The sequence below is a fragment of the Podarcis muralis genome, chromosome 16, assembly GCF_964188315.1.
Source record: "Podarcis muralis chromosome 16, rPodMur119.hap1.1, whole genome shotgun sequence".
NCBI lineage: Eukaryota > Metazoa > Chordata > Lepidosauria > Squamata > Lacertidae > Podarcis > Podarcis muralis.
Genome location: NC_135670.1, coordinates 37,451,511 through 37,464,745, shown reverse-complemented (window position 1 = coordinate 37,464,745; position 13,235 = coordinate 37,451,511). Strand labels below are relative to the sequence as shown.

Sequence of the window (13,235 nt, the reverse complement as noted above, 5' to 3'; positions counted from 1 at the left end):
AGAATATTGGGTTTGGACTATGGTTCAAATCCCCACTCTGCCCCTCAGCCTTGCCCAGGAGGCTAAAAGCCCTTAGGGGGCTGCCTCACCCTTTCCCCCTTTTTGCGCTGCATTATTCCAAACTGCAAGCCTGAGAACAGATCCTGACTTCTTCTTTTGGTATTGCTTAAATAGACCACTCTGGGGGCATCTTCCATTGAACTACAGCTTGCAAATGACATCATTAAGAAACAAAACGGAGGGGGGACACACATCACTTGCCGGAGGAAATGTGAGGTTGATGGAGCTCATCAACCTGGGAAGGTAGCCCATCTAGGAGAAGCAAAACTCTGATCCTAAACCTCTGCTACCTGCTGCCTGCATATCTTTGTGAGAAGAAAAGGCTCAGGGGTAAGCCCTCCACAAATGTGGAGTGGAGTCCCTAAGGCGGTTGGGTGACATCTCGTATGACTCTTTCTGGCAATTCCTGCCGCCAAGCCGGTGTCAAGCATATTGCTTTCCTTTCCTTTGGACCACATCAGCGAGGTTAATGTTGTCTGGGCAGCCCAGGACCTCCAGACACACTGCCCAGGCTTATGCCTCAGGGAAGTCACTTTGGTGCTGCTAGCACAGCAGTTTGACTTCATCCCAGGAGCTGCACTCCATTGTGTCTCAAGACAGACGGATGCCAACAGCCACATGGTGGGGTGAGGATTGGCTGCAGCAGCCCTGTGGTCCTTGTAGAAAGATGTGGAGGCAGCAAACAAACCAGGGAGGTGTGGAAGCACAGGGGGCTACAGTGCACAATTCAGAATGGGGAAATGTGGGCATTCAGCCAGGGTTTGGGTGAGCCCTCTGTGCACGGTGTGCGTTTGGCTCAGCACCTCCCTAACCCCGCCAACCAAGCAAAGAATCTGCCTCCCCTCTCCCCTCTCTCGGTTGCATCAGGCTAGTCCAAAGACCATTCCAGCTCCACATTCCTCAGAGTGCAATGCCCCATCCCCCATAGCCAGCAAGGCACAAGCCATTAATTGAATGCAGCTTACCCAGGAAATCTGCCCCACTCCCACCCGGCCTTTCAGATGGGTCTCCACCCCGTCTCCAGCATCCAATAGCGCGACAGCCTGAAGCACATCCCCTCCACAGCCCTCCGTATTGCAAACAAATGCAGGAAGAGATTTGCAGCTGGATCTGGCCAAAGGGGGCCCAATACAGTCCAGCACACTGTTCTCGCAAAGACCAACCAGATGCCCCAGTGAGGTGCCTGGGAAGGGGACAAGGGGGCAACAGCAGCAAAGCCAACAACATTAAGAGGAAGGACTCTGTCAAGTCTGGCTTCCCCCTCTTTCTCATTTTCCCAGCTTTTTGTTCTGCTTGCCACACCTCACATGTGAACTTTTATTTTAAAGTACAGTGGTGCCCAGCAAGACGAATGCCTCGCAAGACGAAAAACCCGCTAGACGAAAGGGTTTTCCGTTTTTGAGTTGCTTCGCAAGACGATTTTCCCTATGGGCTTGCTTCGCAAGACGAAAACGTCTTGCAAGTCTTGCGATATTTTTTTGCTCCCCTCCCCTTTTTCTAAGCCGCTAAGCCACTAATAGCCTTTTAGCCGCTAAGCCGCTAAGCCTTTAATAGCCGCTAAGCCGCTAAACCGCTAATAGCGCTAATCCGCTAATAGGGTTGCTTCGCAAGACGAAAAAACCGCTAGACGAAGAGACTCGCGGAACGGATTATTTTCGTCTTGCGAGGCACCACTGTACTCATGGAAACCTGCCATATTTCACGAGGCCCTTCTCCTTTTTGCAAGCAATTTGACCCCATACAATGCACGTCCGTACATGGTTTTCACTAAACACCTGCATTCTTAAAACACATTCCCCAAATGTACACATTTTGTATACACCACAAAATTCAGAGAAGTGAACATTTCAAAGTTTTGCCGCATTGCAGTAAGCATCTTGTTTCGGGCACTGCGAATCAGGTAAGTCTGCTCCAAAATCCGAGCCAAACTGGTTTCTTCTCTCATCCTTTCTCGAGAGTCAACCCCCCCCCCCGCGCCCTGGCAGACCTTCCTGGTTTTATCAGCACACTCACCTGCTTTGCATTACCAACCCAAAATGTCAAGGAATGGAAGTGAAGGAACCGGCCTCTTTCAGGCTGAATGGGAGAAAAGGTAGCTGGTTATTACGGTATGTGACACACTCAGAGGCAGAGCAGCCCAGTATCCCTAATACAGGTAGGCAGTAGCGTAGCATAGGGTCCCAGCACCCAGGGCCGTGCAGAGGTGGGAGTGAAATGGACGGAGCACGCATATGGATTCAGCTGCCTAATAGCACCCGCATCCCCCAGGAGATTGCAGCTGTAGAGAGAAGAAAAGAAGAGTCTTCCGCTGCCCTGATTTGCAAGGAGAAGCCATTTTCAACAGAGCCCAGGTGTTGAAATTTTGCACCCTTAACCATTTTGTATCTGGGGCAACCCCCCCTGTGCCCCCCACATGCTGTGCCACTGCAGGCAGGATCATTCAAAGCCATCTCAAAAGAGCCAGGTGAGGCAGGATTGGAACTCGGATGGTAGAGGCAAAGATCCTTTAATGTTTTTGCTGGGATACAGACTAACACAGCTACCCTCTGTGGGGAGCAATGAGGTTTATTTTGGAAGCAGGTCCTATTGGGTTCAGTTGAACTCCCTTCTAGTAGCTTAGGATCATAGCCTTGGGCAAATGGACCAGGCACACACAGTAATTAGCGAATGTACCACTTTTTCTTAATCGACTGAGAACATAAGGCACCAACTAGCCAAAATTAACCACCCTCTCATTTTAATGAAGCTGAAAATTGCTTAATGTTGGCTGAACTGTGCCCTAATTGTTTTGTTGTTGTTTTTAGCTGAGATGGAGGAGCTTTTGTTTCTTAAATACACCACTTTTGTCAGCTATCGCAATATTATGAAATATCAAAAAATATTAGACAAGAAATTGGTGCATATTTAGTACGTGAACACCCAAAAAGGATGAACATGTTGTTTGCAAAGCCCTGTATCATACATGCACCCATGACAGGCAGCTGGAATTGACCTGGAATGAGAGTACACTTGGTGGCTAACCCAGGTTTCCCTTAAGTAATGTGTGAGTCTATGAGACTCACACACTTCTGCTTTAAGAATTACAATCATTCAGTTAAAATACAAAACAATTGCATCTTGTAGAATGTAAGAATGTAGCTTTTGTACGATGCTTTCAGGTTTATAGGGTATTTGCCAAATGCACAGCCCAGTTCTTCTATGCAACAAGAGAATATTCATTTCAAAAAGGCTTTTGCCGTGGTCCTTCTCGCCAGCTTATGCCCTAAGACATTAATCCAAAATGCCATTGACACCATAGACCATATTTGGGGTGGGGTGGGCGCATGGATATTAGACTGCATTGTGATCTTACCTTCAGCCCTTTATCCGAGTAAGTCGTCTAGAGTGGTTAAGGATCAAAACAGAATAAAACAGAGGCATTAATTTTGCAAAAAGTTACTCCAGAAGTTTTAAAAAACCCACCTCAAAACTAATGCTCTATGCAAGTCATGAGAGTTTTAACAATACATCCGACACCACCATCAATACTAAAGGGATGAAACCAAAATAAAAATATAAACCCATGTCTAACTGTCTGCACAAATTCCACTGTTCCACAAGTTCCACTGTTCACAGCATATTCACTCACTCCAAGAAATTGCTTGGTTGTTTCAAGAACAAAGTTTTCATGCACTGATTTAGATGTTTGCAGGACAGTCCAAATGTGAACAACTAGGAAGTGTTTGCAGATTTCACAGGGTCAAAAACATCTCTTGTTATCCTTCAGAGTGACAGCAACAATATATATATATATCTAATTTGATTAAGAGCTATGAAGCCTCACCATTTTTTCTTCTCTGTGGCAGCAAAGCGATGTCACCAAGAGTGCAAGAAAGACAGAAAGGGAGAGAGAGAGAGACGGGAGAGGGGCAGTATCCGAAGCTTTTAATAAAGCAAACATGGGAGGACGAGCTCCTCCCTCACTCCTCCTACTCCAGATGGAAATTTTAAACACTTTAACCCCAAATATATGCTGTCTTTCTCGCAAGCATTATCTGTGACACAAGAGAAAAGGCAGGGGACCTAGTGACTCCAAAGTCAGTGTGTGGGTCAAAATGCAACGTTTTCACGCAGCTGCAGTTTGGGGCTGGACTATGGGCAATGCTGTCTTTAGCATATGCGCCGCCGGGGTGCAAAGATCCGCCCAGCGCCCCCAAATTTAGTTTAGCCCCCAAATTAACTTTTATTATGCTTATGTCAAACACCACACTTTATCTCTTGTTTACGAAAGGAAAAAGAAGCAAACATTTTTATTTGCTTATTTATTTACAATACACTTATACTAAAGTATACAACACCACCACACTTAATAAACTTATAAGTATTGTTTAGGCACCTACTTAGGAGAAACGTCAGTCGGGTCAAAGGTGCCGGTGACCCCGCTGCCGCATAGCAGCTCAATACAATACGTAACATAATATTTTGATGTAAGAGTTAATTTTGCATACATAGCGCCATTGTGAATGACAAGTGCCGCTACTAGCGTGGCGTGTCTTTGGTAAATGAGCGCAAGTTGAAATTCCTTTAGTGAAACAGTAGGTATATATTACTGTAATACCTAGGTATATATGTATTTTGTTTTTCTAGCTTGATCAGCATTATTTATTATTTCATAACAGGTAGATAGTTAAGCGCTTAGGCGGCTTCGGCAGTGGGCGCCTGGTACCCCCCAGAATTTGGTGCCTGGGTGCCCCCCACCCTTTGCACCCCTGGGTAAAGATGGCCCTGACTACGGGGTCTCTGCCCATGTCCCTGCTGTCCAGGAGACACTAATGGATGCCAGGGAGGCAGTGTGGCACTCTAGGGGGCAAAGTGTTCCACTGGCAGCCAAGGCTGCTCTCACCCCTTGTTTTCATTTCAGGCAACTAGACTTCACAAGGCAGAGTGAAGCGGCTGCCTCAGGTGGCAGTTGCTGAAGGGCAGAGAGCAGCGAAGGCTGTGTGAGTTCCAAGGTCTGCTCTCTGCCCTCCTCAAGGGAGTTTGCTGCCCTCAGGTGTGATGGAGGACGTGGTCGCTTTACCAGCGTTGAAGTAACTGCCAGTCTAGTAAGCTTTTGCGCCTATAACCATGGTCGCACCATGACGTTCTTCACCTGGGGCAGCAAAATATCTTGAGCTGGTCTTGGCAGCCAGTCAGATGCAGAAGTGCTGGGGGGGGGGTGAAGCCAAGATGCCCCCCCTCCAGAAGGCAGCTTGCAGACACTCCAAGTGTCCCTAAAAAAACACTGGTTGTTATTATTATTATTATTGAATAGGACATCCCTATTTTCATCAGGTGGGAAGCGGGTGGCGCTGTGGGTGAAACCACAGAGCCTAGGACTTGCCGATCAGAAGGTTGGCGGTTCGAATCCCCGCAACGGGGTGAGCTCCCGTTGCTCGGTTCCAGCTCCTGCAAAACCTAGCAGTTCGAAAGCACGTCAAAAGTGCAAGTAGATAAATAGGTACTGCTCCGGCGGGAAGGTAAACGGCATTTCCATGCGTTGCTCTGGTTCGCCAGAAGCGGCTTAGTCATGCTGGCCACATGACCCGGAACTGTACGCTAGCTCCCTTGGCCAATAAAGCGGGATGAGCGCTGCAACCCCAGAGTCGGTCACAACTGGACCTAATGGTCAGGGGTCCCTTTACCTTTTTATTTTAATGGGATAACTGTTGAAGGGGATGAGCTTGCCCAGCAGCCCCTGAAACCTGTCAGGTCTTCTGCTTTCATTGAGCTCTCCTCCGTGACTCCAGGATGCCATTCCTGGTCAGTCACTCCCAGCTCAGACCTCATCTGTGTATATGTGAAATCATCGAAATAATCTTCTATTTATTTTCATTTATTATTACATTTCTACCGCCCGCCACTGACGCCGCCCATTTCCTCCACAGAGCTCAAGGAGACACACATGGCTCTTCCCTCACCTCACTTTATGTTCACAATAACCCTGTGAGGTAGGGCTAGGTTGAGAGACTGTCTGTCTGACCAAGCAGCTTCCAGGCTGAAGTCCTGGCCCAACACTCTGACCACTAGCCCACACTCGCTTCATTTCATTTTATACCCCCCTTTGTCCCAAGAGAAGCCAGAGCATTGACCAATGTGAAAAACACACTCCACAAAGACTTTAAAACATCGATAAAATGCACCTCTAAAGCATCTGAGCAGGGAGATCGTACTTTTGGTTACTTGTGTAATTTCGCTTGCCCTTTAGGATAACAAGTCAGCGTCATAATCCAGGAGCTGTTGTTGAAATAAGCCAACAGCCACTACTTATCTGGATTCAGGTATATTTATTAACCAGAATTGAGAAAGACAGTGCATGTTTGTGGGGGGAGAGAGGAGAAGGAGCAGCCCTGAAACTTGTGCATGCAATGATAAACCGTAGTTTAGAGTTACATGTGAACCAGGCCATGGAGTAAGTAAGAAAAAACCTAAGTTCTGAAATGCATTCTTGGGACTTTATCCTTATTAGGTTAACCGAAATGCTACAAAATAATGTGCAAAGTTTCAAGTTCTCCAGAGCTCTCAATCTGCCTAGATGGTGACAATAAACATCCAGAAAAATAGCAAAAATATGTGTGTCCCCCCAATAGATTTTATCTTAAACAATAGCAAACACAGTAAATAAAGAATTCACTTGGAATATACCAGTGGTTCAGCGCTAGGAGTCATTCTGGTAATCCAACGTTTCATTGCTAAAGAGCTTAGCCTTACAGTGGTACCTTGGTTTACGAACTTAATCCGTTCTGGAGTCTGGTCTTAAATCAAAGTAGTCTTAAACCAAGGCATGCTTTCCCTTAGAAAGTAATGGAAAACGGATTAATCCGTTCCAGACGATGAAAAACAACCCCTAAAACAGCAATTTTACATAAATTTTACTATCTAACGATACCATTGATCCATAAAATGACAGCAATAGACCAGGCTGCAATCTACTACCCAGTATACAAACCCTTGCCCTGCCCATGCCATCCTGTGAGGGAATGCCGCGCCAGTCACTTCTTGTCAGCAAAGCTCAGATGCTGACAGGAGAAGAAGCAGGCACAGGGAGAGAACCTTTAGCAGAGGAAGGCAGAGAGGAGGGGGAGAGCAGCTGTAATCTGAGCTCGTTAAGCAAGGGGGGGGGGGAACCAAGGTGCCAACAAAATTCTGTTTTATTTTTTAGCTATGCTAGAAAGACCGTGGCAGCAACACTCCTGAATCGCCCTCCCTCTCTGCAGCAGCTGGAGGGATTGTAGCACCCTGCTTGTGGTTAACGCTTAGCTGGAATGAAATATTCAACGCAGCAATAGAGAAATTAAAATAATAATTTATTTGTCAGACAAATAAATGAGAGGCACAGTGGTATATGGTTACCAAGCTCTGGCCTGCCTCCTGCCATTATGGCCAGCACTTATATTTCCTTAATCCAGCCCCCTTTGCTCCTCCTGTGGCTGCCTCTGTCCAGTCAGCCTGGTTGGATTTCCTATTGGCTGATTGCTATAACCAATCCTAAAAGATACACCCATATCCTTCTATCCTTATAAGGGAGACAAAGAGCTATATATAAATGACAAATAAGTAATAATATATCTTACATGGAATCTTAATTACCAGCTCACCTCTTGCCCTCCTTGCCCTATTGCCTTCTAAAACAAATGGTTAATCTTAAATTTTTATCTTAAACATATGTCAAGGATCTTGGGTTCATATTCTCATGCATCATCAATGAAATATCTCCTTCATTTGAAGGTTTCTAAACAAATGCCTGACCACCATATATCAGGACTGCTTGGATGGCGTCTCCTTGTCTAGCAGGGGGGCTAGGCTGGTGGCTGACTTAATTTCAGGATAAATACAACTCTTACAACTATATGAAATGAGAATCTAGCATTTCTTAAATCCTTTGCATAATTACATTTAAGCCAATATATTTAAGCTAATATATTTCATACATTATCATAGGCAACCTTTTAAAAGAATAAAGCTTCTCAAAGTAGAAAGGAAGGAACTCAGTAAAAAACAGTTTTTTAAAAGAAGCCTCTCCAGTCTACACCCCCCCTTCAGCCAGTTGTTTTCTCTTCCTTTGCTCTTGGCCTTTTGTCCTGTGGCTCAAGTTTAAGAGAGGCCCATGGTATCATTTTACTATTTGCCCATTCCTAATTATGTTTGGTCTATGTAACCTTGCTCTTGACCTGTAATTCCCTTTTTTACGACTTTGAGAATTGTTTTCTGCTATAAATCAAGGGGGGCCCCTTGTCTTAAGAGAATGGCCAAGGTTTTCTCTGCCTGGCATGAAACATTTGTGAATTTAAGCCCATTTTAGACTTTATGAACCTGATCAAGATATAAGCCAATATAAGCCTTGATTAAAAATACAGTCTATATTCAGATGCCACAGGATAACCCTAACATACAATAAGTCATATAAAACTTGTCAATAAATAATATGCACAGATAAATGAGCAAACAGGCTTTAGTCTAAGGCAGGGGTCTGCAACCCGTGGCTCCGGAGCCGCATGTGGCTCTTTTACACCTTTGCCGTGGCTCCGGGGCAGATACTAGCGAGGGGAGGAGGCGCATTGTGCGCCCCAACACTCCCCACTGTGGCGGGCGCTGTACTGGCTGTGACGTTGCATGGGGGCGGTGCGTGCGTTAGTCACACACCGTCCCGACGTCACCTTCCCGCCCGCCCGCCCGCTACATTGTAAGGGGCATGTACGCTGGTCACTGTTTTGAAGGGGAGTGAAGAACACACACACACAAAAAGGTAACTTGTTAATTTAACGTTTATTTCTATGAGGAGGAGTAATTCTGAGGGGTCAAACAAAGAAATAATAAAAAAGTGACAAAAAAGTTATTTTTATAATGACGAGTTTTGCAGCTCCCGGTTTTTTTTTCTTCGGAAACGGGTCCAAGTGGCTCTTTTTGTCTTAAAGGTTGCAGACCCCTGGTCTAAGGGGTTAGGATGCAGCTTTTTTTAGGGCAATGTCCTCTCCCCTCTCCACAGGTGGTTTAGAAAAGACTGGATTCTTCTAGGTCAGAGATGGATTATTTAGCTTTCTGGGCCTTGCAGAGCCTGGGAGCTGCTTCCCCTCCGTCTCTTCGCCTCTGCCATGTTGACTCCTTTGAGCTCTTAAAATGCCTGTGCAGACCACTTCCTCAGACAGGTTTGTCAGCAGCGCTGTGTTTCTGCCAGCACCTCCTTAATTTTGCTAGCCCCCACTGCCAAACAAGACCCAGCAAAGAGGCTTGTAGCAGCCGTCCCCAACTTGGTGCCTTCCAGATGTTGTTGGCCCAACTCCCATCATCTCTGGCCGCTGGCTATGCCGATGGGAGTTGGATTCCAACAGCATCTGCTATCCTGTGCAAACGAACCTGTTTGCCTGGGATTTTTGGGTGGGCAGGAAGGTGAAGGGAATTTTGTTGCTGCTGCTGCAGATGAAAGTCCAGGTGGTTCATGGAGCATGCTCTGCTTTTATCTGTTTTGTATAAGCAATGTTGGATCGGTTTTATTCTTGCGTTTTATTATAATGTAAGCTCCCCTGGAATCCTTGGAAGAAAGACAGGTTAGAAATTCTCTCATAAATAAAAATTGCAGCGGGAGACTTAAAAAGTATTAGTTAGCAACCTGGGAGCAGACGTTGTCTGCCCAAGGAAGTTGCTTGTTTGTGTGCAGGTGTCATTCGGAATAAATAACAAGATGAAATATGAAAAGATCTTTTTTAATAATTCCAGTAATTTAGCTTTACTATGTATAATGGGACATGAATCCAATATCTCCATTCAGACCAGGTCTCTCCATAGTTTTTAGTTTGGTAATGAGTTGTAATTCAGCAACTTCTCTTTCAAGTGTATTTCTAAAATTCTTCTGCAATAAGACAGCTACCTTAAGATCTTGTATAGAATGCAATTAGAAGCTAATTCTGGTCATCTATCCCTTTAAGAATCCCTTGCCCTTCCCTGTGGAACCAACTGGCCATAACATTCCTCAACAGTTATAAGGCTGAAGTATCTGACGAAGTGTATAATACACACACGAAAGCTCATACCTTGAAAACTTATATTAAGTTGATCTTTAAGGTGCCATTGGAATTATTAAAAAAGATATTTTCATCTTGTTATTTATTATGACTATGACAGATCAACATGGCCTTCCACCTCAATCTGGTGTCATTCGTAGTTGACCTCTCCCACGCACAATGTCTTAGGCGACTTATTCCAGTTTTCAACTTCGGCTTTTGATCTCAAAACGTTCTGTTTATCACAGCTGATTCCTCTGTTCGTCTTGATTGGAATCGGAGGGACCGGCCTGTGCACCATGTGCCTTGCTCTTCGCAACCCTGATGTCAGGTAAGTGCCACCCCTGCAAAACCACGTCACGTGCTCCCTGCCTCCCAGTGGCCCCTGGGTGTCCTTCACTGATGGATGTGAGGCAGCGCTTTTGAATGGGACCTCAGCTGGACTCCCATCCGTGGCAGCTGCCCACTACTTTACGCAACTCAGAATTCATCACAGGGATCCGTGGCCTGAGAGGATGGGAGTGAGCTTGGCTTCTTTTCAGAAGCGACACTGCCACTGAAGAGCGTCTGGGGACCCAGTGGCAGGGACTGGTGGCCTGGCTGGGCCAGGCTGATAAGCACCCTTCCAAGCTCCTTGGGGGCAGAGCTTTTGCCACTTCTTCAAGTGTTGCATCTTAAAGCGTAACCTGAATAAAATATGACCTGCTGTGCTGCAGAGGTAGTATAATAATAATAGTTATAAAACAAATTATAAAACTACAGTAAAACATGAGCGTCAGCTTCTTAGCTTTAGAGTAAGAAAACCAACCATATAAGCATTGCCATTCCTCAGACAAGTTGTATCCAAGGCATTGCAATGAGTGGTACAGCATAGCTAAAAGCGTATTTGGGAAGAGAGTAAAGCCAATGAACTGTCTGAGCAGAAAGCACAAAGTCTATCAGGAACCTGTCATGGAGAAAGTGTAGGATTGGGTTGCCAGCATCGAGTGCTGTCCAGCACTGCCTCACAAACTTGCCGCTGTCTCTGGTGCAAGGCAGTGAGAAGCTGCCCTTGCATTTAGGTAACTGTGTGTTAACTGGCTTTAAAGGGATTTTACAAATACTTGGGGTACGGTGGCCTTTTTTTACATCCCACATTATAAAAGAAGTGTGCTCTTCTGGTGGCACTGAGGAGGCCATGATTGTTAAATTTGGTGGGAACCATGTGCCAAGAGTTGGGCAGAGCGTTACGCTTTATGCTGTATGTTTTTCTTCTTCTTCCAAAGATCTACTCCTTGCTGCCTGCCTCTTGTCACGTTTCTCTGCCTGGCTGGGACAAAAAGAGCAACCCAGAGCCTTGGAACAAGCTGTGACCCAACGACCAGTACAAGGTATGGTAGGAAATACTTAACTAGGGTTATGATGCTGGTTATCGTATAGGCCAGGGATGGGGAGCCTGGTGTCCAGCAGAGATTGTTGGGACTCCAACTCCCATCAGCCCCATCCCTGAAATCTACGGAAGATGGGCTAATAATAATAATAATAATAATAATAATGGCCATTTGGTGGGAGGAATAATAAGCTTCAGCTTTGGAAGGTCTGGTGTGTGTGATCACAGCATTTGGGGTTGGACTAGATGGCCCTTGGGTTCCTTCTATGATTCTTCATTCTCCTCTCCAGTTCAATCTTCTAAACTCTGACTGAATAAGCAGGATAGATCCCTGAGTTTCTGCCATTGACAAAACTGCTTTTAAGCTCATTAAAGTTAAATGATTAGAGATGCTTTCCTGCCACTTCCGAGTCACCTTCAATGGCAGCCCCACGTAGAGCGCGTGGTAGTAGTCCAAGCTGGAGATAACGCTTAACCGTCCTGCCCTCTTTCAGTTCTGTGCGGTGAATGCAGACTATGACAAGCTGAAAAAAGGAGCGCCCAGATATCTGAAGAGCAAATGAATCTGGGCGCTATAGTTTGGGTCTTTGGGTTTGATGCTTTTGTAACTGGATCTGTAATGGCTTTTACTCAAATACAATAAATGATTGATTGATTGGTGAAAAAATGCTTTTTTACTGAGATGCTAACTTTCTCTCTGCATGCCATTCCTTGAACGGCAAAGATAAGGCTTGCTTTCATTGCTCTGTTCATTTGTGCATTTGACTAGTGTTATGTGGAGGGAAATGCAGCCCCTGGGCTGAAAAATGTCCCCCTCCTGCCCCCTTGGGTGTTCGGTGTGGCCTTCACAGATATAGACACACCTTGGGGGAGGGTGTTTTGGCTGCTGGGCTGCGCCCCCCCCCCCATTGTGAGGGCTGAGGGTGTGATGGTGATGCCTCCCCAGCTGCTGCCATTGTCTGTGGGTTGACTGTGATGCCACAAACACATAAATGTGGGCCAAGGCGCAAGCCTCGGCAGTTGCCCTCCCCAGAGAGAAATGGGCAGCTCTGTGGCACTCAGCCCTGGTGGTCTCCTGCCCCGTGGCAGCAAGCTGACAAGCGGAAGGAGGCAATCGCCTGGTGCTGGGATGCTGTGGAGCAAGGAGAAGGCAAGTACAAAGTTTACTTGCTGGTGGGATCGCTACCTGAAGGCGACGGATATTCAGCTCTGAAGCTGGTTGATGTCTGGCAATGGACCTGGCGAGGCTGCAGCTGGTGGGTGGTTGTCGGAAGAGTTTGCGTTCAGGCTAGTGGATGCCGTGAGGCTACGCTGGCTGAGATGGATGCAAAGTGGTTTGGAAGCCTTGTTTGTTAACAGGCAGCCAAACAGAGGAGGAGTCTGGGGGGACACTGTTGGATGGGGGCCATCCCATTCACCCCTTTGCCTTTGCCTTACAGGGATGTCCGGAGCCGGTGAGGTTTTCCCTAAGTCCAGCCTTCAAAGTCATGAAGAGAACTGCAGGACGTCCCTATTTACATTGGAGAAATGAACGTGAAATACTGGCAAGCAAACAATGGACAAGGCCGTGGCCATACCTGAGAGAAGGAGCTTTGAAGGAAGACTGCAGGCGGACATCTGCTGCATTGCAAGTGGGGAGAGAGAAGAAAATGAGGGAGGAAACATGAGGCCACATTAGTCCATTGGAAGTGCTATGAAGACGCTTTGAACAGGAATGGCTTCCCCTCAGGGATTCTGGGAACTGTAGGTGGTTAAGGGGACAGAGAGTTGTTAGGCGGGTTAGGGTTAGG

The 13,235-nt window shown here is 46.3% G+C and overlaps 1 protein-coding gene and 1 long non-coding RNA gene across 3 annotated transcripts in view; one reads left to right on the top strand and one right to left on the bottom strand.

Moving 5' to 3' along the window:
- Positions 1 to 4,005, bottom strand: part of HPD (4-hydroxyphenylpyruvate dioxygenase) — a 19,768-nt gene extending 15,763 nt beyond the window's left edge. The window contains exons 1-3 of the mRNA XM_028710544.2: positions 3,884 to 4,005; positions 3,413 to 3,439; positions 2,074 to 2,136 (exon numbers count right to left, since the gene is read on the bottom strand). Coding sequence (XP_028566377.2) covers positions 2,074 to 2,136; positions 3,413 to 3,439; positions 3,884 to 4,000 — 207 coding nt within the window. The 5' untranslated portion in view covers positions 4,001 to 4,005. The remainder of the gene's footprint in view (positions 1 to 2,073; positions 2,137 to 3,412; positions 3,440 to 3,883) is intronic.
- On the top strand, positions 2,085 to 13,235 carry LOC114586757 (uncharacterized). Of its 2 annotated transcripts, XR_003704179.2 has the most exons (4): positions 2,085 to 2,168; positions 10,325 to 10,407; positions 11,342 to 11,446; positions 12,885 to 13,235. It is a non-coding gene; the product is annotated as an uncharacterized LOC114586757 (long non-coding RNA). The 2 variants fall into 2 exon arrangements; XR_013391076.1 differs by lacking the exon at positions 12,885 to 13,235 and having other exon boundaries at positions 11,342 to 12,873.